The following is a 19,430-nucleotide window of genomic DNA, read 5'->3' as shown; positions in this document are numbered from 1 at the left end:
ATAGCAAAAGAATTTTTAATCTTATGCATGTTAATCCGGTAACAATATAAAAGAATATAGAATGAGACACAGGAAATTCACAGTTGGGTGTTATCTTTATACATGTGAGGTTTTATATTGGACAGAAAGACAGTTTACTTAGTTCCAGTACAGTGTTGCATAAAAACACCGCAGCATCCTGCTTTACTTTCTTCACAACACAGTTTGCAATTATCTTATTGTATTTTAAGTTGTCTTGTTTGAGTTTCGGTTTTCCTGTTGATCATCCAGCATCCCTACTTGAACCGAGGCTCCGTAAGAGCAGGCCTTGGGTGTCTCGTTCTCGCCGTCCTGAGAATGGTGTTTAGCATACTACTGCAGGTGCTCAAATGAATGGATAAACGAAATGAGTCCGCTGAATGAATAAATGAAAGATTACGCTCTCAGCTTCGAAACTGTGCCGCTGATTGGAAAGCCAGCGGCTTCCACCTACACAAACACAGTCCATGCTCTTTGGCAGAAATCACTATGCATTTCAATTTGTTGTTTGTAGCCTCATATTTACCTTATGTAAATACACTGCTAAAATTAAGTATACTGTCTCTGTGTATAGCCTTCATTTTTTATTTGATCGAGGCAGAGTATAGTACTTGGTTGTTTGTACTTTCCAGATTTTAAAAATCACTAACAGCTAGCTATCTTTAGCTATTAAAATAACAAGAGAATGGAAACATCTTTGATGCTTCTACCTCTTACAACCCAGAATATTCTACCATGAATGGACACCAGGACACTCTTTTCTGGGACTAAAATATACTTACTGCAGGAGCCATTCACATAGGTGGTAAAGAAGATGGTGTTTTCTGATCCCCTACAGTGAGGCAAAGACAGAGAAAAGACACGGTTCAAGACTGCTAACAGACTGCATCAACCTTAGTCACTTAGTTCCAAGCAGGTCTAATAAGGGTCACCTATGGGTACCAGCCGAAACAGCCTTCTTGGATGCTGTACACCGATTCTTTCACAGCCTCACATCAAGGTTCCCACAGTCTGGCCCCAGGCGTTTTCCACACGCCACCACTTCTTTATGTGAACTCTTCCAGCCGGTCAAACGGGTCTCCTTACACTCTCCAAACCTGCCTCTTGCATTTGCTCATATCATTTCCTTCTTAAAACACTTTTCTCTCGTGTGACCAAATCTTACCCTCACAACCTTCAGGCTCCAGGTTAAAATCTAACTCTTCCATGAAGTGTTCCCTGTCACTCTAACTGGAAGCCTTCTTTGGTGCAAACTTCTAGAGCAGTGGTTCTCGACCAGGGGCAATTTTGCTCCCAAGGGACATTCTTGGTTGTCACAACTGGGGGAGGGGGACTGTTACAACTGTTTAGTGGGGAAAGGCCAGGGATGCTGCTAAACATCTTGCAATGCTCAGGCTTTCCCCCCCGCAACAAAGAACTGTCCAGTCCAAACATCATTAGTGCTGTGGTTGAGAAACCCTGTGCGAGAGCCCTGTGCTACTCTGTGTCAGCCACTTGGCACTCCTTTGTCTCCTGTTTGGCTATTTTAATTGCATAGTGTGTGTCTTATCTCTCCTACTACACTACTGAGTTCTTCAGGGCAGGTACTAAGTTTTATGCTTTGTTGTTTCCCCTTAGAACCTAGTTCAATGCTTTGCATGAACTAAATAATTTAGTTCTTTCACCTCAAATAGACAACTAGGTCAGAGGTTGAATTATTTAAATTCTAACTTGGAAAGGGAGTTTCCAGGGAACTAGATTCAGACCTTGATAGTACTTATAGATTAGCACCAGCAAAAGGTGCTGGGTCTCAGACACAGAGGACAAACTAGTGGTTACCAACGGAGAGAGAGAGGAGGGGAGGGGCAAGATAGGGGTGGGAGATTAAGAGGCACAAACTACTATGTATGAAATAAATAAGCTACAAGGATATGTTGTACAGCACAGAGAATACAGCCAATGTTTTTTAACTATAAATGGAATATAATCTATAAAAATTTTGAATCACTATGTTATACACCTGAAACTAATATAATATTGTAAATCAACTGTAACTCAATTAAAAAAGGGCGCTGGGTCTGAGCATGTTCTTTCGGAACTTTAGATTGTAACTTCCTAGAAACCAAAGATCTAAAAGGTGAGTAAACAGTTACCAGCAGCCCAGATCTTATATTTAGACACCATGAAGAAAAACAAGTTACAAAAGTAAAAAATCTTGTATAGGACACAAAATAAAATACCACTTTAAAATAACTTTTTAGTTTTAAAGATGCGTTTTCTATTTATTTCTTTTAGCTTTACTGAGGTATAACTGACAAATAAAATTGTAAGATATTTAAAGCATACACTGTGCTGATTTGATATACAGATGTAAAGGTGAGTTTTAATGATCAAAATTATTATAGTCTTATTTGAACACACCTTACGTATTTTAGGTCTATCAGGAGCGAAATAATTTGTTAACTTTGTTAGTTTAAAAATTCCTTCCTGATAAGACCATATAAGATATAAACACAATTAATTAAAATACATAAAATTAAAGCAGATGTGGCACGTGTACCACAGTGGTGCTGTAAAAACCTAATTTAACCAGCATTTTCTAAAAAAGGACGCTTTACTTAAGCACCATTTTTAATAGTTTATTTTGGTAGACATACTTGGCAATGTCTATATTACACATTTCCCTATCTCCCTAAGTAGAGGACATTAAACAGTGAACTCTTCCTTGGGATTACGGACCATCGTCGTCCATGTCAACCGTATGAAACGGTAACAGTGTTCCTATTGGAAGTTACTGAGGCCTGTGTGCTCTCTTGACACAGCACTAAATCCTTTCATCCCGTTGCGTTCTCTGTCTGCCTACTCTGAGAGTTCTCCTGCCTCCATGTGGCTCCCAGGCAGTGGACTCTCAGGCTGGCCTGTGCTTGCTGTTCACACTCACATGCCCCACCTCTGGCAGCAACCTGCTATCAACTGGGAAACCAGATCAACAAACTTGCTGAAATTAGTCAAAGAGAAAGAAGAAAGAGGCTCTAAACAAGGGTCTGAGCCTAACCAGAGTTTTGGAGGTATGAAGGCTCATAATTCTTGCTCAACCGTCCCCCAAATTCCCCAAACAAATCTCCTTTCACAGAAGGAACAAACTAAAGCCCAGAGAGGTTAAGTCTCGACTAGCAGCCGATCCAGGTTAGAACAAAGGTGACATGACTCCCAAGTAGGAGCCTCCTCCCTCCCTCCATCGTCTGTAAGCCGGGGTTGGGGAGGGGCACCGAGAGAAGTGAATGGATTTTGGTGCATGGACAGTGTGACTCTGGCAGTCGGGAAGCTCTTTGAGCTTTCTTCCTGATGCCTCACTACATTCCACATAACTGAAATGGATCTCTAGAGGAGATCTCTGTGCGCAGAGAAGTATGTAAGTCCCCAAATCAACGCTGTACTTCATGCTCTTGCAGCTGATGTCACCATTTACATAAAATCAACCGTTTGCAGGCAGCAGCTACTCAGTCATGTGCCTTGTTTTATACTTTACATTCTAAAACTTAGTGAGACTAAGTCTTCTTTCCCAGAAGAATCAGAAGCTCCTCCAGGTCAAGGTCTGCGGCATACCCCTCTCTCGCATCCCTTACGGCACCCTGAAGAGTACCCGGCACATAGTAAGTGCTCAATATTTATTCCTGTGACTTCTGGCAGCACCGTCAGGAAAGGTTTAGGGCCCTGCACAGATGGAATGTTCTGTTACTCACCATTTGGCCAAACATACTGCTTTGTGGATTTCTTCCCATTTTCCCCCAAAATTCTTGGACACCCACAGGCCATTCTGAAAGATTATAAATGACTTATCAAAATTCCAGCTTTATCCTGTGCAGCTGCTTGTATGACCTTTAATAACTCATATCCAATCATTCAGGACAGTAAAAACACACACTGAAATTCCATCTAAGCTTCCTGAGCTCCACAGACACACACACGGTTTATGGGGGCCCTTTGGGGTCTTGCAAGTTCAGAATAACAAATGCTTATGAAGTGCCTACTGTGTGCCAGGCACCATACCAGACGTTGCACTGGGGATACAAAGATGAATACGACACACTCCCTGTTCTCAAGGAGCTCACAGTTTAACAAGGGGTGCACATAAGGAAGTTCAATACATGTGGTAAGTGTTACGGAAATATGGTCTCTGGGGTAAAAGCAGGGAAAGAAGGGACACTGCATCAGAGATGGTTTGTGAAGAAGATAGCTGAGTCTTAAATGATGAGCAGTGTAACCAAAAGAAGGCAAATGGGAGATGAGATATCACTGCACAAAGACAGACTAGTACAAGCAAAGGCAGAGAGGTGATGAAACATCTCAGCGTATGCAGGGAGCTAAAGCCTTCAGACACAGGTGGAGCACACATTCCAAGGTGAAGACAGGAGGAGCCAGTGCTGGGTTGGGGGTACACTCCTTCTATGCCATGCTGAGGAATCTGGTCTTTCTTTTATATGAGGTACTTGAAGTAGGTGAATGACACAACTAGTTTTACTTTTTTAAGAGGAATACTTGGACGACAGTGGGAAAGATGGATTTCAGAGGGTTCAGACTAGAAGCAGGAAAAGCAGTGACTAATTGCCACATCAGTTCATTAAGAGTTAGTGAGGCCTGACACCACGGCTGGGAGGAGGCGGCTCAGGAAGAATTTAGATGCTGGAGTCCGTAGAACTGGATGGCTTTTCTGGTAGGGCAGGACGGAGTGTGTGTGTGTGTGTGTGTGTGTGTGTGTGTGAGAGAGAGAGAGAGAGAGAGAGAGAGAGAGAGAGAGAGAGAGAGAGCGCGAGCGCGAGCTGAACACTCTGGGATTCTGGGCGAGGGGAAAGCAGCACTGTGGAATCTTTAGGCAGCATAAGGATGAAGGGAAGAACAACATGTCTGAGACACAGCAAGGAAGATGTCAGCTTTAGATTGAGTTTGAGGGACCTGTGGGACATCTAGCTAGAGATACCCAGGGGACAGCAAAATAGGCATTTGCAGCCCTAGGAAGAAGCCAGGACCAAAGACAGGGATTTGAGACTCTTACGCATTACAGTGGTAGTAAAATGTAAGAGTGGAAGAGACTGTTCAGAGTAAAATGAGCAGGGATTTAAGCGGAGGTTGAAAGGAGTTTAAAAAAGAGACCAAGAAGCAACCATTAGAAGGTAGGAGAAAAACAAAGGGAATGATGTCACAGAAGCCAAGCAAGTGGAAGGATGGGTCAATACTTTCAAGTGCAGCAGAGACTGACAATTTCAGTTACATTGGCAACACGAGCCTAGTGGGCCCAGATTCAGTGGAGGTGGGACAGAGGTGTCCCAGTACAGCTGAAATTAAATGGTGCAGATCTAGGCAGAATTACCTTCAGTCCTCCTCCACTCTCACCCACCATTCTTCTTTCTTTAACTTTTCCTCCTCTAGTAATGTTCACCTCCCAGCATTTCTAATCTACCTAATTCTACTCAGAAACAGGAAAGGGTCTGGTATCACCTATTTGCACTTTAGTACAAATTGGCCCATCTTCTCTACCCTGGTTACTTGTACTTCAGACTTACCCTTAATGGGAAGCAATTTCAGGTATAAAGGCAGACTGTGTCTGCCTCTTCCTGAGGATAGCCTGGTTTGATAAGCGTAAGATACTTGATAATTGTGATGGGGTGGCCAAAGGCAGATCAATGGTTCTGTCCATTCCTATAGGGGTCTCTCTGTTCCCTTGAAGGGCCTTCAGCTCAAGCTGCTGAAAGCCAGTTCCCAGGAATTGCTGCTTTAAGATCTAAAGCCTACCCAGAAGGCGAGTTTCCTTCCTCTGGCCTCCTTTGGCTAAGCTTAATTCTGACCTTCCCTGAGTCCTCCAGCCTCACCTCAACTCAAAGATCTGCCCAAAGAAGGCCCAGAACCCAGACTTCTCTTCCAAGTGCCCTTCTCCTCCTCTCCATGCCATCCGTTTGTTCAGCCCAACTTGTCTATATTTGATAATCCTATTTCTGTCCCCACAATGGTCATTACGGCAACAGCTCTCAAATTTTAGTGTGCAGGCTCAGCTGGGGAGCTTGTTAAAAACACGAGCAACCTCGCAACCAGAAGTCACCAACATACTATATCTGGATCGGGGCCCAGGAGTTTGTATCTTAAACCAGCCTCCCTAGGGTTTCTATCTGATGTTGCTGGTCATTAGACCACACTCTAAGCAATAAGATGAGAGACAGCCACATAAATATAGAGGGCAATTACGACTATCATAGTCTAGCAACTCAGCCACTCTGGGCCCTTAACATTCATGATACAGGAGACTGATCCTCCAGGAAAGGAAAAGCTGAGCTGCTCCTCAGGGAACTTTCAGAAGAGAGGCAGGAGGGACAGGGAGGGACACTGGTTTCTGGGGAGAGTATAGGAATGTGGTAGCGGGTACAGGGGTTTAAGACTCTGGGTATCTAATACATGGGTGTCAAAGACAGAAATCAACAGGCTTTTATACCAAGGACCTAAACAAAAAAATTATAAAGATGTGGTTTGGCCATAGGAAAGGAACAATAACATCATTAGGAGTTTGACAATTTATGCTTGTCCCCTGTAGAACAAGAAGGATTACATTAAACCGTTTTCTAGTTCATTACTCCAACAGCACATATCTGTTTAATTTTTAAAAATTGTAATGACGACTAGACATCATACTTATCTGGAATAGATAGCACATGAAAACTGTGCCCTTTACCATATAGGAAAAAATGCAAAAAATACATACTTCATACCATAAGAAGTCACTAGAAAACAGTCCAACATAAAAAGCATTACCTACAGGGTCGTTTTAAGACAGTACATTTTGAGACTATAAAAGTGCAAAAGGCAAGACAAGCTCTTCACCTAACTTACTTCAGTGCTGAGAGCTAAAAGATAATCAGAATTCTGAGGACTGTACATCATCTGAGTCAGAGGATGAAAAGGGAGATTGGTCTGAACAAAGTTCTTTGCAAAATCGGATGATCTGAAGATTCTTCCTCCGTGACTCCCTCCCGACACTTCTGCTGTTAAAATCACCTGATTAGGGAGAAGGAAGTTCAGCATCAGGGTATAATACTATGAAACTACAGGAAGTTCTTGCACCATTTTCACCAGACATTTGTTAAGAAAATTTTAGTTCCAAAAGTAAGAAGAGTTAAAAAAACAGATTAATTGGTACACTCTACTCCTCAAGTATTAGTCTTATCAAAAAATACTGTCCTGAATTGAGCCAGTATATTATATCTATGAAGTTGAGCCTGGTCAGTTTGAGATTAGCCAGTTTCCCCAAAGACTAAAATGTTGCCTTAAGATGTATACCTTACAATGCTAAATAACCACCACATAATTATGAAGAGTTTTGGTGCCTCTTGGACAGGGTCCAAAAAAAGAATCTGTGTGCTAAATTCCATTGATTTGTGATCAGTATTAAATCATGTTTAATTTTTAAAACACAGTAATAGTAAACTAAATATATTGCTGTGTACCACTGGATCATTCAAATATCAACATCTGACAGCCCTGTATATGGTATCATGCACAGCTTTGTATATGTATGAATGAGTCTCACCTTCCCAGAGTTCTCAGGACCAATAGCCATGCCAAATTCAGTCCGAATGAAGGTGTTATTGATGAGATTTGTAATATCCTTAAAGTTCTTTCCATAGTCCTCACTGAGAGGAAGAAAAAAAAAGACAAATTTAGAATGCAGAGGTCACGGACACTGTTGGGTTCCCACCCGGCTTCCATCACTCTCGCCGACTTTACTGAAGCACTCACCCTCCTCAAGAGGTCACAGCTTCAGGGAAGTTGATTCTACCCGTACCTCCAGTGGTGGGCGCCTGATTAGTGGAAAGAAGTTCCAACCCCTCATGGGTGATGGGGTCAGGAGTGAGGGGGTGATCCAGGCTGAGCCAGTAAGGCAAAAGGGGGGAATTGGGGTCTATTAGGAAACACATTTAAGACAACCACCTAGTGAAATGATCTGTCTTCCTTTAGATCAGTGGTTCTTAACCAGGGTATTTTTGCCCCATCCCCCAACCCCACCAAGTAAACATTTGGTAACGTCTGGAGACATTTTTCATTATCATAACTCAGGGTTGAGGTGCTACTGGCATCTAGTAAGTAGAGGCCAGGGGTGTTGCTAAACATCTTACAATGCACAGGAGTCCCATAAACAAAGAATTATCTGGCCCCAAATGTCAACAGCACAAGGTTGAGAAACCCCCATGTTGTAGTATGTGAATGCAAAACAAAAAAGTGCTATAAGCATTCTGATACAATGAGAACACAACTTGAAGATGAAGCCAACGTAAGTGGACAGTACTGTTGAGGCAATTCTGGAATTCCAGAGAAGCAGAACCTATGACCCTGGATTGAATTGACCCTGAAACCCATCCTTCCTCTGTATTTAGTTATGAGCCATGAATTCCCTTATTATTTAAGCTAGCTTGAGTTGGGATCTCTGGTAAATGTAGCCAAAGGCTTTCTAACTAATCTACCAATGCACAGTACTCACAATAAAGCTGTAAGTTAAGTCCCCCACCAAAGTTACCATCCCTAAGCACAAGTCTCTTAATGCATGCAGCACTCAGCTAGGGAAGACAAAGAAACTTAATCTCAACTCTTGGGTTGGTAAAGCTTTTCCCAAACGTTCATTCCAACAATATCTTTGAGAGGTATTAAATTCCATGTTTAGACTTCAAAAAATAAAAGAAAACAAAGTCAGTAGCTGTTTAATTTTGACAGGTTTAATACTATACACAGTTCTGTTATGATATATAATGCTAAAATCTTAATATTCATTAAGTTTCAATGTCCACGAGTGATGACCACTATGTACTGCAAGTTAGTTGCCCAGTGATAAACACAGTGTACAGTGGTCTTCAATGATAGTATATATGACTTAAAAGATGGTACAATTTTGGTAGCAGCCTCAACAAAGAAAGAATCACAGACCCACAGAACATGAGAGATACAAGGGACTGAAGAGAACACCTTGTCCAAATCCCTCATTTCACACATGAGGAGGTTCAAGGGGAAGCAATTCATCAAAAGTCAACCAGTTAATTAAGGGCAAAATTGAAACTACAGTCCAGTTCTCTTAACTCTCAGCCTCAAACTTGAGACAACTTTTAATTATGTGTTAGGAATTCTTCCTTTGCAACCTGTGGTCTTTCTCTTCCTTGCCAGGGATTGTGGCCTGGCAGGAAAGATCAGCTTATAGGAAGGTGCAGAGACACAGGAGGGAAGAATCTCTCAGTGTCTGTACAGGTCCCCGACAGAATGCTAAAGCAAACTACATGGGACTTTAAGTTGTCTTCCCATCTCTCAGAACATACACAGAGAAGAGTCCTAGTTAAATAAAACAGGGATTAGGTACCACCCAACTGATTCCCGTATTACTCTTTCTTGGCTTTGGAGTACAAGAGTTCTTATCTTCCCAATAGCAGGCCAGGAGATATGCATAGGGACTTCCCTGGTGGCGCAGTGGTTAAGAATCCACCTGCCAGTGCAGGGGACATGGGTTCGAGCCCTGGTCCAGGAAGATCCCGCATGCCGCGGAGCAACTAAGCCCGTGCGCCACAACTACTGAGCCTGTGCTCTAGAGCCCGCGAGCCACAGTTACTGAGCCTGCGCTCTAGAGCCCGCAAGCCACAACTACTGAAGCCTGCACGCCTAGAGCCCGTGCTCCGCAACAAGACAAGCCACCGCAATAAGAAGCCCGCGCATCACAACGAAGAGTAGCCCCCGCTCACCGCAACTAGAGAAAGCCCACGTGCAGCAATGAAGACCCAACGCAGCCAAAAATAAATAAATACATTTACTAAAAAAAAAAAGAGATATGCATAAACATGTCCTAGTTCTACAGTGCCTGTATCATCAATAGCTCAGACAACGTCTTAAGTGGTCTGCAGTGGCTCGATTATCACCCGCTTACACGTTGCCGCTCCTTCACGACATCCCGGGGACCCTCCACAACCCTGCTGACAAGTCTGCTTGCTTTTCAAGAACTTGGCACAACAAACACATCCCTGCCCTTCAGAAAAAGGAAGCGACATGAGCGAAACAAAAACCATCTGCTGCAACACTCTGACACTTTAGCCAGTTAAACAAACGGAGCACAGTGGACTAGTTTCAACCTGGTAGGATTTAAAGTAGGGTTTTGTGGAGGCCGCGTTGGGCTCAGGGATATATTTTAATATAGCACTTTATTTTAAAGTAGCTTTATTTTTTATCAGCATACATGATATATCAGGAAGAGGAAATCAATGAAACACCCTGAAAAATAAATCACTTTTCAAATTCCATATGATAATAGAGATATGAACAGTAGTCAAACATTAACAAAGCCCTATAAAACCATCTGTTTTAGAGATAAGTCTTTTTAATAACAATTCTATACCTCAATCCTAATATCTGCTCTTTCTGGTTACTAAAAATAAATGATCACTTTTGCTTAAATCTGTGGTATAAACACGCATAAGAATATGTACATTTATAACAAAAAATAGTGCTGGAATACAAATATTTTTGGAATAGAGCCTAATACCCCCAAAGAACATGAAAAATCTAGACATTTAAATAAATGGGGAAAAAAAGGTAATCACCACATGGAGTCCTGGTAAGATATAGCATCAAAATTCCTAGTAAGTAGAGAATGGACTTGAGGACACGGGGAGGGGGAGGTGTAAGCTGGGATGACGTGAGAGAGTGGCACGGACGTATATACACTACCAAATATAAAATAGATAGCTAGTGGGAAGCAGCTGCATAGCACAGGGAGATCAGCTCGGTGCTCTGTAACCACCTAGAGGGGCGGGATAGGGAGGGTGGGAGGGAGACGCAAGAGGGAGGAGATATGGAGATACATGTATACATATAGCTGATTCACTTTGTTATACAGCAGAAACTAACACACCATTGTAAAGCAATTCTACTCCAAAGAAGATGTTAAAGAAAAAAATGTGTTTAATGGATAAACCAATGAATAAATGAACGGATGCAAAAAAAAATTCCTAGTAAGATGAAAGACTCAGGAGGGCATTTTTCCAGAAGATTCACATGCTGACTGACACTCAACCCAAATGTCAATAGCCAAGGATTACACCCTTGTTTTTGAGCACTTTTCATTTACAATAGAGAGGAACTTGTGACACCGGGCATCTGACCTGCAGACATTTAACGAGAAGTAACAGTAAAAGAATCCTGGGGCTTCCCTGGTGGCGCAGTGGTTGAGAGTCCGCCTGCCGATGCAGGGGACACGGGTTCGTGCCCCGGCCCGGGAAGATCCCACATGCCGCGGAGCGGCTGGGCCCGTGGGCCGTGGCCGCTGAGCCTGCGCGTCCGGAGCCTGTGCTCCGCAACGGGAGAGGCCACAATAGTGAGAGGCCCGCGTACTGCAAAAAAAAAAAAAAAAAAAAAAAAGTTGTCATAATGACATGCCTTGGAGAAGTTGGTTTGCTGAACTTTGCTTTAATATCTGTTCTATATCTTTAAGTTATCCTTTTGGTTTTTTTTTGCGGTACACGGGCCTCTCACTGTTGTGGCCTCTCCCGTTGAGGAGCACAGGCTCCGGACGCGCAGGCTCAGCGGCCACGGCCCACGGGCCCAGCCGCTCCGCGGCATGTGGGATCTTCCCGGGCCGGGGCACGAACCCGTGTCCCCTGCATCGGCAGGCAGACTCTCAACCACTGCGCCACCAGGGAAGCCCAAGTTATCCTTTTTTTTAAAACCTCAAGTAACATCCTGAAAAACTTACATTGACTATGGAATAAAATTTAATGTGAAATCTCTCAGAGATTCCCTTATTAATTTCCAAAATCTGAACAACTCTCAACAGGAAATAGAAATCACAAATAAAATAGCCCAGCAGTTTTCTGGTAATTTGGTACAGAATTTTGCTGTACATAATGCTTACATGTGCTTTACTAAGTAGCTAATCTTACAATGAAAGGTTAGACTCAAGGCGCCATAAAACAAAAAGGTGCAAAACATCTTTTAGTTGCCAAAAATCAAATTATCATCTTAACTGTAGCCAGTTATTTCCTTTTTAACTTCATATTTGCAAGTGAGAGGCAAATGTACTTTATAATCTATTATATGAATTAATATTACTTAACAGAGAATCAAACTTTATACTATTCAAACATGATTCCTTTAAATTGAAGATATTAATATATTATTCAATTCTACCCAAACACTAATGTCTAGGGACTTTATTTCCCAAATCTTTCAACAATCCTCTTTCACAACCTGACGACTGAAGTATGCTCCAACTCTGCACAGCTAACACAGACAACTTCCTTCTCCTTGTGTGCGCCTCCATGCAGTACTACTCAAGGCAGGTGGCATGTGATCAGCTGCCTTCTATTTGAATCCCAAATGAACCTTTGACTACATAAGATGTAGCAGAGAAAGATAATCCAATAAATAATACAATCATTAAAGCTGTGAAAAACAGAAGAATCTTCAGAGTAGTTTCAACAGGCTTTTATTTTATTCCTCAGTTAGGCAAGTTCAGCATATTCAGGACTCATTTCGATCAAACTGCTCCCTCCCTTTCCCATTTCTGAAGCAACATGTGCCTCTTGGCTGGTGTGTCCAACAACATGAGTCACTTCAGACCAGGCCAGGCCAGCCCAACTGGAGAGGCAACAAGGAATATTTACAGTTTCCACCTAAACTCTGGAAGAGTTTTCACTTCACAGCAGGGAGGAAGTAATTAATATTCAAAATGACCTTTGTACAACCAACCAAACAAACAAACAACCCGCTGTGCAAAATGAAGAAAAAGAACCTTAGTAACATGATAGTATACCAGAAACAAATAGGATTACTCTCTGGTAAACTGCATGTTAGTGGTTTCTCACAAGACTAGACAAATATAGGATGGAAAAGGGCTGAGTCAGATGGTGGTAGGTATTTGAACAGTAACATAGTGATACCATTTTGTTTGGTTTGGTTTTGTCTCAAAGTAAGCACAACACTGAAAATCAAAAGAATAGGAAAAGAAGTCATGAACACATTTCACTCCCCACGGGCATGACGCAGGTCTGTCAGGCCCAGTTCTAGCCACAGGATTAAAGAGCACTATAGAGACTAAAAAGTGAATTCAGAAGGCAAGCAAAAAAATGGCTGAGGCAACAGATTTAGGAGATAATTCAACCAAGAGAAGGAGTTTATAAAGGCTTCAAAACATGTAGAGATCAATCAGAGAGGAGGTTTTCATTTGCTACCAAAACATAAACTGGAAATAGGCATCTTCTGTGACATATATGTGTGATATTGATTACAGCAGCATTAACAATAGTAAAAAAATTAGCTACGACTTAACTGTCCAAGAGAATAATGATTAAATAAATTCTTTCAATCTAACAAAAATGATGGGTTACTAGCAGAGGGAATATGACAAGTATCATGGTACGAGCACTGACCAATCAGAATGGTTATAGTTTGCAACGCCAAGCGTTACTAACACCTGCATGTTGGCGGGGAAGGGGGGTGTGCATCTGTAGAAGTCATGGAGGCACCTGCTGTCAGGCACTTTTTATCAACTGGTTCGGAAGGCTTTCAATTCATTTAAAAAACTCTACCACAGTGCCAGTACATGCTGGCTACATACCATATCTGGCCGTTGGCACGGTAGCAGCTAAGAGCACCAAGTTCTTACTCCGTGCCAGGCACCGCAAAGCGTAACTCGCAGCAGCTCTAAGGTGGCCGCTATTATCACCTTTCCTTTACAGACATCCAAAAAGACTCAGGGAGGTTAAATGACTTGCCCAAGTTCATTCTGCTCACAAATGACAATGCTGAGATCCAATCCCAGGCCTATATGCCAATAAAATTTGGCAACTTTACACTATACCATGTTGCTTCCTAGACTATCTAGCCATATGGTATAACATTATAGGGGAAAAATCAAGATAATAAACTGTAAATAAGATTACTTGACTTTAGGGTGAATTTTTTCTTTCTTTTAAAATTTCCAAATGTTTTATAATATGGTTTTATTGCTTTTTAAAAAAAATTTATTTATTTTATTTTTGGCTGTGCTGGGTCTTCATTTGTGCGGGCTTCTCATTGTGGGGGCTTCTCTTGTTGCAGAGCACAGGCTCTAGGTGCACGGGCTTCAGTAGTTGCGGTGCGTGGGCTCAGTAGTTGTGGCACAGGGGCTTAGTTGCTCCGCGGCATGTGGGATCTTCCCGGACCAGGGCTGGAACCTGTGTCCCCTGCATTGGCAGGTGGATTCTCAACCACTGCGCCACCAGGGAAGCCCTGCTTTTTTTTTAATGAAAGGTGCATTGGTAAGAAAAACTATATCATAGATTTTACAACAGCAAATTTTTTTAAAAAATGGAGTTATTAAAGTTACAAAAATTTTAATGCATTTTTTTCCCTTCTAAAACAGGATACTTTTCATATGTCTGAAATGGTTCAACTACTGTTCTAACTTAATAAACAAAGTCACCTATAAATTATAGCCCTTCTAGAACTAGGATTCTATAATACATTGTCAATCTTTATCAAACAAATCAAAAATATTATTAGTCTAAGAATTATTAGAGAAGGCAAGCCATTCATTCATTCAATTAATATGTACTGCCTGCCTGCTATGTGTCAGACATTTGGCTAGTTGCTAGAGAACCTCAAGTTAGTCAAGAACCTGCCTTCATGGAGCGTACAACAATTCCAAGATGGCAATTCCTTCTTGGCCTATTTTTAAGCTAAAGTCACTGTGCTAAAGGGCAGAGAGCACCATCTCCAGGCTCAGGAGCAGCAGTCAAGGGTCACCTATTGAGGAAGGGAGGTTGGGCTGATCTATCTCAGAGTTTCACTCCCACCTTGGCCAAGACCAACAATCAAAAAAGAACCCTGAGAAAGTATGATGGCTCCTGGGAGATCCTTTGGCCCTGAGGGTAATTTCTGTGTCATCTGCTGAAATGTCAAATTTCTTTAGGTCTCTAGGGGAAAAATGGGATAGAAACAAATGATTGGGAAGACAATCAACAACTTCTGGATATTAGCTGGTTTTGAATTTTATAGGTAACGAAAAGAACCCTACTCTTTAACCAAACTATACTTTTTTTAAATAATTAATTAATTAATTAATTTTTTATTTTTGGCTGTGTTGGGTCTTCATTGCTGCGTGTGGGCCTTCTCTAGTTGCGGGGAGCAGGGGCTACTCTTCATTGCAGTGCGTGGGCTTCTCATTGTGGTGGCTTCTCTTGTTGCGAAGCACGGACTCCAGGCACACGGGCTTCAGTAGTTGCAGCACGCGGGCTCAGTAGTTGTGGCTCGCGGGCTCTAGAGAGCAGCCTCAGTAGTTGTGGCGCACAGGCTTAGCTGCTCCACTGCATGTGAGATCTTCCCAGACCAGGGCTTGAACCCGTGTCCCCAGCACTGGCAGGTAGATTCTTAACCACTGCACCACCAGGGAAGCCCCCAAGCTGTACCTTTGAGAAGATAATTCTAAAGCTTTGTGAATGTCACAGTACAGACTATGGTTCCAGAACATACATTACCACAATCATTACCAGGCACTTTGGTACGTCTGATCTGAGAACCTCCTCCTGATCTAAAAACAATGTTTGGGGCTTAAAATGTTAGATAAAAAAAAATTCACTTGGGGGAATTCCCTGGAAGTCCAGTGGTTAGGATTCCACGCTCTCACTGTGGCGGCCTGGGCCTGATCACTGGTCGGGGAACTAAGATTCTGCAAGCTGTGCTGCATGGCCAAAAAAAAAAAAAAAATTCACTTGGAAGATACAGTAAGTATTGTAACTTCAGGGGTATAAAAACCATTTTTTGCTCATAATAAATAGAAAGATGGTTAAACACTAAGCTACCTCCCCACAAATATCCATTTAAATTAATATGCATACACCCCTATAGACACTTCCTTCATCTTCCTTTACTGTTCTGCCACTCAGTCAGGTCAACCTAATTTCCTTGGAACTAGATCCCTTTTCATACTTCTTCAGGTTGCTAAGTAGATAGATATTAAAAAGTGTGCTGAGTGTGACAGTCTGGTGAAAATTTAAGATGGCCAGAAGATCTTTTAAATCAACTGTTGGATCCCATCATGTCTAGAAAAGCAGAGAACTTACATTCACAATGCATTACTCAGTCAGATGCCCCAATCATATGCTAGGCATCTCACCTTCGATATAGCTTGGACTGTCCGAAAGTCATAATTACCAGTGGTACATGGAATGTAGTCAAGACGAGAATGATCTGGAGAGACAAAAGCATGTGGTAAGAAACATAGTCCGATTACATGCTTGCAACAACTGACCATCTGAACGATTGCCAGGATCCCTGCTTCGTAGGAGCCTACATTGCAATACTATATCTGAAAACCAAGAAGGATCAAGTGATTAGGGCTTACAATGATTCAAAATTTCCACTCATTTTGTTGAGATGGTCTCATCGCCTACATTTGAAGCAGTGAGACAGAGCTAATCAACTCCACATTACAGTAAAGGAAGGATTTAACTATTTTGTATTCACATTATTGTAAGATATTCTCAAGCAAGAATCATCTCTCTGCTTACAGAGGCTAGAATAGGGTGGATGCTCTAATAGAAGTCACTATGTCACATTGGTCCTTTTCTTCCTCCCCCGGCCATTAGCTCTCCATGAAATCAATTTTTTAAATAAGCATTTTTCTAGAGAAAAATATGCATGAAGGTAAGATTGTAAAAGATTAGAACAAGCGGCTAGGGAGTCTCAAATAGCCATATAACAAATCTTGGAGACAGCAATTGTCTTAGATAAATGGATAAATCATGGGAAACAGGGAACAACTCAAATTTTAGAAGAAAACGAGACCTGCTTGAAGAAATTCTACCAGGAACTTAAAATTTAATTTATAACTTACTCTTCAGTGCCAAAATTATATTTCTTTCAGCTCTTGATACAGCCATCACGTGCCTCAGTGCTCTGATGCACACATTACTGGAATACTAGAGGGGCATGAGCTGTGGTCCCTGACGTTGTCAGGCAGGGTAATAACCGACACAGGTAATGCCAAGCCCTGATTCAAGACTTGAGGCCAATGAATCCTCAGCATCCCTCCTACTAGGAGATGGGCTACATACTAGGATGGATAAGGGGGAGCTTATTGACTCTCCCATTCCCCCGATCCTGGCAGTACCTCCTTTGTGGTAGGGGAAGGGACAAAAGATGGAGCTAACAGCGATAAGCCCACGGGCACTACAATCCTTCAACATTAACTGTGGGAAAGGACACCGGAACAATACAGTTTGGAGGAAAAATGCCAAGATGTGTAATGTGCAGTTTTCCGCTTCCACACAGAAGTTTTCCCTAGTACTGTAAGTCTCCCTTTTCGCACATAGCACTCTCTTTCCTCTTTCTTCTTCTTGCTCATCTTGATGCCAAGCAGCCACCAAGGACTAAAAAGGTGTTTATCTTCCTATTATGGAAGAAGGTGGTCACAAGATGTTCCTAGTTCTAAAGCAAAACAAAATCGACCACAGCTTCCTGAAAGTCTGTCCAGCAAACATGCATTTTCTACGACTGAGGTTGGAGACAGTTTCAGAAGGTAAAACACTTAGCGCTTAAACTCCCCAAATCTACACCATCTTCTTGTTAGGTTGAATCAACAGACTCAAAACATTACTTACCCCAGTGGTATCTCCAACCCAGGACAAGGATACTGAGCCACTGAGATCATCAAACACATGCTATAAGGGAAAAAGAACCTCAATTTAGAAATGACATCTCCTCTTCAATCTTTGACTTCTTTAAATAATACAGAACACTATTACTTTCAAAGTAATTATGTTTATAATCATAAGGGGATATGGATTCCTGGAACAAAAAAATTTGGACACGATAGTATTTAACCACTTAACCTAAATTACAAATAAGTTGGAAATTTCAATTCTCTCTCATACAAAGTAAGCCAAACAGATGAGTTTTCTTCACTGCACCAGATGGGGAGATGGGATAATCTATTTGCCTTCTCCAACAGAACTAAATATAAAGATATAGAAAGTATTCTTAGGATATTTTAAAACAAGAGATCACAGCCCACAATGACAGATATAACTGTAACCCGATCAGCATAGTTAAAATTTTTCTAAGCAGCCTTCACAGTACAGCTGAATAGCTAATAGCTGGATTCCTTCTGCTTCTAGGCTAACTCACCCAAAATGACAAGGGACAGAAGCAAGAGTAAATGCCCTTGTTTCACCTTTTTATTTAATAATAACAACAACAATAATAGTATTAATAATAATAGAACAACCTTAATAGAGATGCGGTGAGTGAGGAGACAAAAACGGGAAAGCTGGTATATTATATCCAAAATATGGTAATCATATTGAAATGCAGCTATAATAATTATTGTAGGTGCTTTTGAGTTTTGGTTTTCAACTACTTTCTTCTCTATTTTTAAAATAATATACATCCATTATAGAAAATGTGTACAATAGATATAATAAAGAAAATATAAATCATTCATAATTCTATCACACAGAGATATTCAAGGTTAACATTATGTGTATAATCTACTGGTCTCTATCACTTTTTTAACCGATAAAGAAATAACACCAAAAAGGCAGCATTAGCACTTGGTAAAAATTTCTTACTATATATATAGAAATGTATATAGTAAGAAATGAAGATCCTTCCTCTTTCCCGCCACAGCCCCACCACCCAGAGGGGTTAGTAGTTTAGTCTATATTTCTACTAAATGTTGACGACTATGCTTTTCTTTTATGAAGACTTATATATTATTAAGATTTAAAAAATCTTAAATATGTCCTGCCTTTCCAAATATGCGCAGTTCCTTAGTAGCTGAGGATATAATTTTATAGTCACGGTATGCCCTGTGCCTACCATGACACTTTGCATGCTCAATAGGCATTTGTTGAAAGTGATTATACATCCTTCCCAAACCACAAAGTTGATCTCAAAATAGAACATGTCCATAAGCAGCTGGTGGGATTCCAGCTGCTTGGTCACTCAAGCCACCATTCCCAACAGACAAGTCTGAAGAAACAGAACTCAAAACACTAACTGTTTTGCTTATCTTTTAATTTTCCTTTGTGGTCCTCCTAAATGGGCCACTGAATTCACCTATATTATTTCCCCCTGTGCTGTAAGTACCTCTGAGGTCGACAGAATCTCTTGTACAATCTCTGTAAATAGTACAATCAGTGCCACACAGACGGCTTGCTCAGTAAGTGCTGGTTAACTCTCAAACGCTCAGAGCTTCTCACAGCCACTGCAGGACAGAAAGGTTATTCATACATGTAAGCCGGCCAAGCATCTGAGAAAAAGTACGTCTGCTAGAGACATCTGGAGCCAGAAGCTTAAAAACTGACACAGCAGTGCGTCTTGTAAGATGCCACACAGAGCAAGACAGCATGTTCTCTTGAGTGAGGATACAGTGTCTGAAA

At 41.5% G+C, this 19,430-nt stretch overlaps 1 protein-coding gene across 6 annotated transcripts in view; it reads right to left on the bottom strand.

The window, feature by feature from the left end:
* SORT1 (sortilin 1) overlaps positions 1-19,430 on the bottom strand; it is a gene marked incomplete at its 3' end in the record, with an annotated part of 72,109 nt that overhangs the window by 25,640 nt on the left and 27,039 nt on the right. For all 6 annotated transcript variants that reach the window (XM_082832708.1, XM_082832709.1, XM_082832711.1 and 3 more), the window contains exons 2-7: positions 17,649-17,708; positions 16,163-16,236; positions 7,571-7,673; positions 6,874-7,038; positions 3,741-3,814; positions 801-850 (exon numbers count right to left, since the gene is read on the bottom strand). In XM_082832708.1, the coding sequence (XP_082688834.1) occupies positions 801-850; positions 3,741-3,814; positions 6,874-7,038; positions 7,571-7,673; positions 16,163-16,236; positions 17,649-17,708 (526 nt within the window). The remainder of the gene's footprint in view (positions 1-800; positions 851-3,740; positions 3,815-6,873; positions 7,039-7,570; positions 7,674-16,162; positions 16,237-17,648; positions 17,709-19,430) is intronic.

The sequence above is a fragment of the Leucopleurus acutus genome (assembly GCF_964270905.1).
Source record: "Leucopleurus acutus genome assembly, chromosome: 2".
Lineage (NCBI taxonomy): Eukaryota > Metazoa > Chordata > Mammalia > Artiodactyla > Delphinidae > Leucopleurus > Leucopleurus acutus.
The sequence above is the reverse complement of the archived record's forward strand: the minus strand, read 5'-3'. Positions and strand labels throughout refer to the sequence as shown.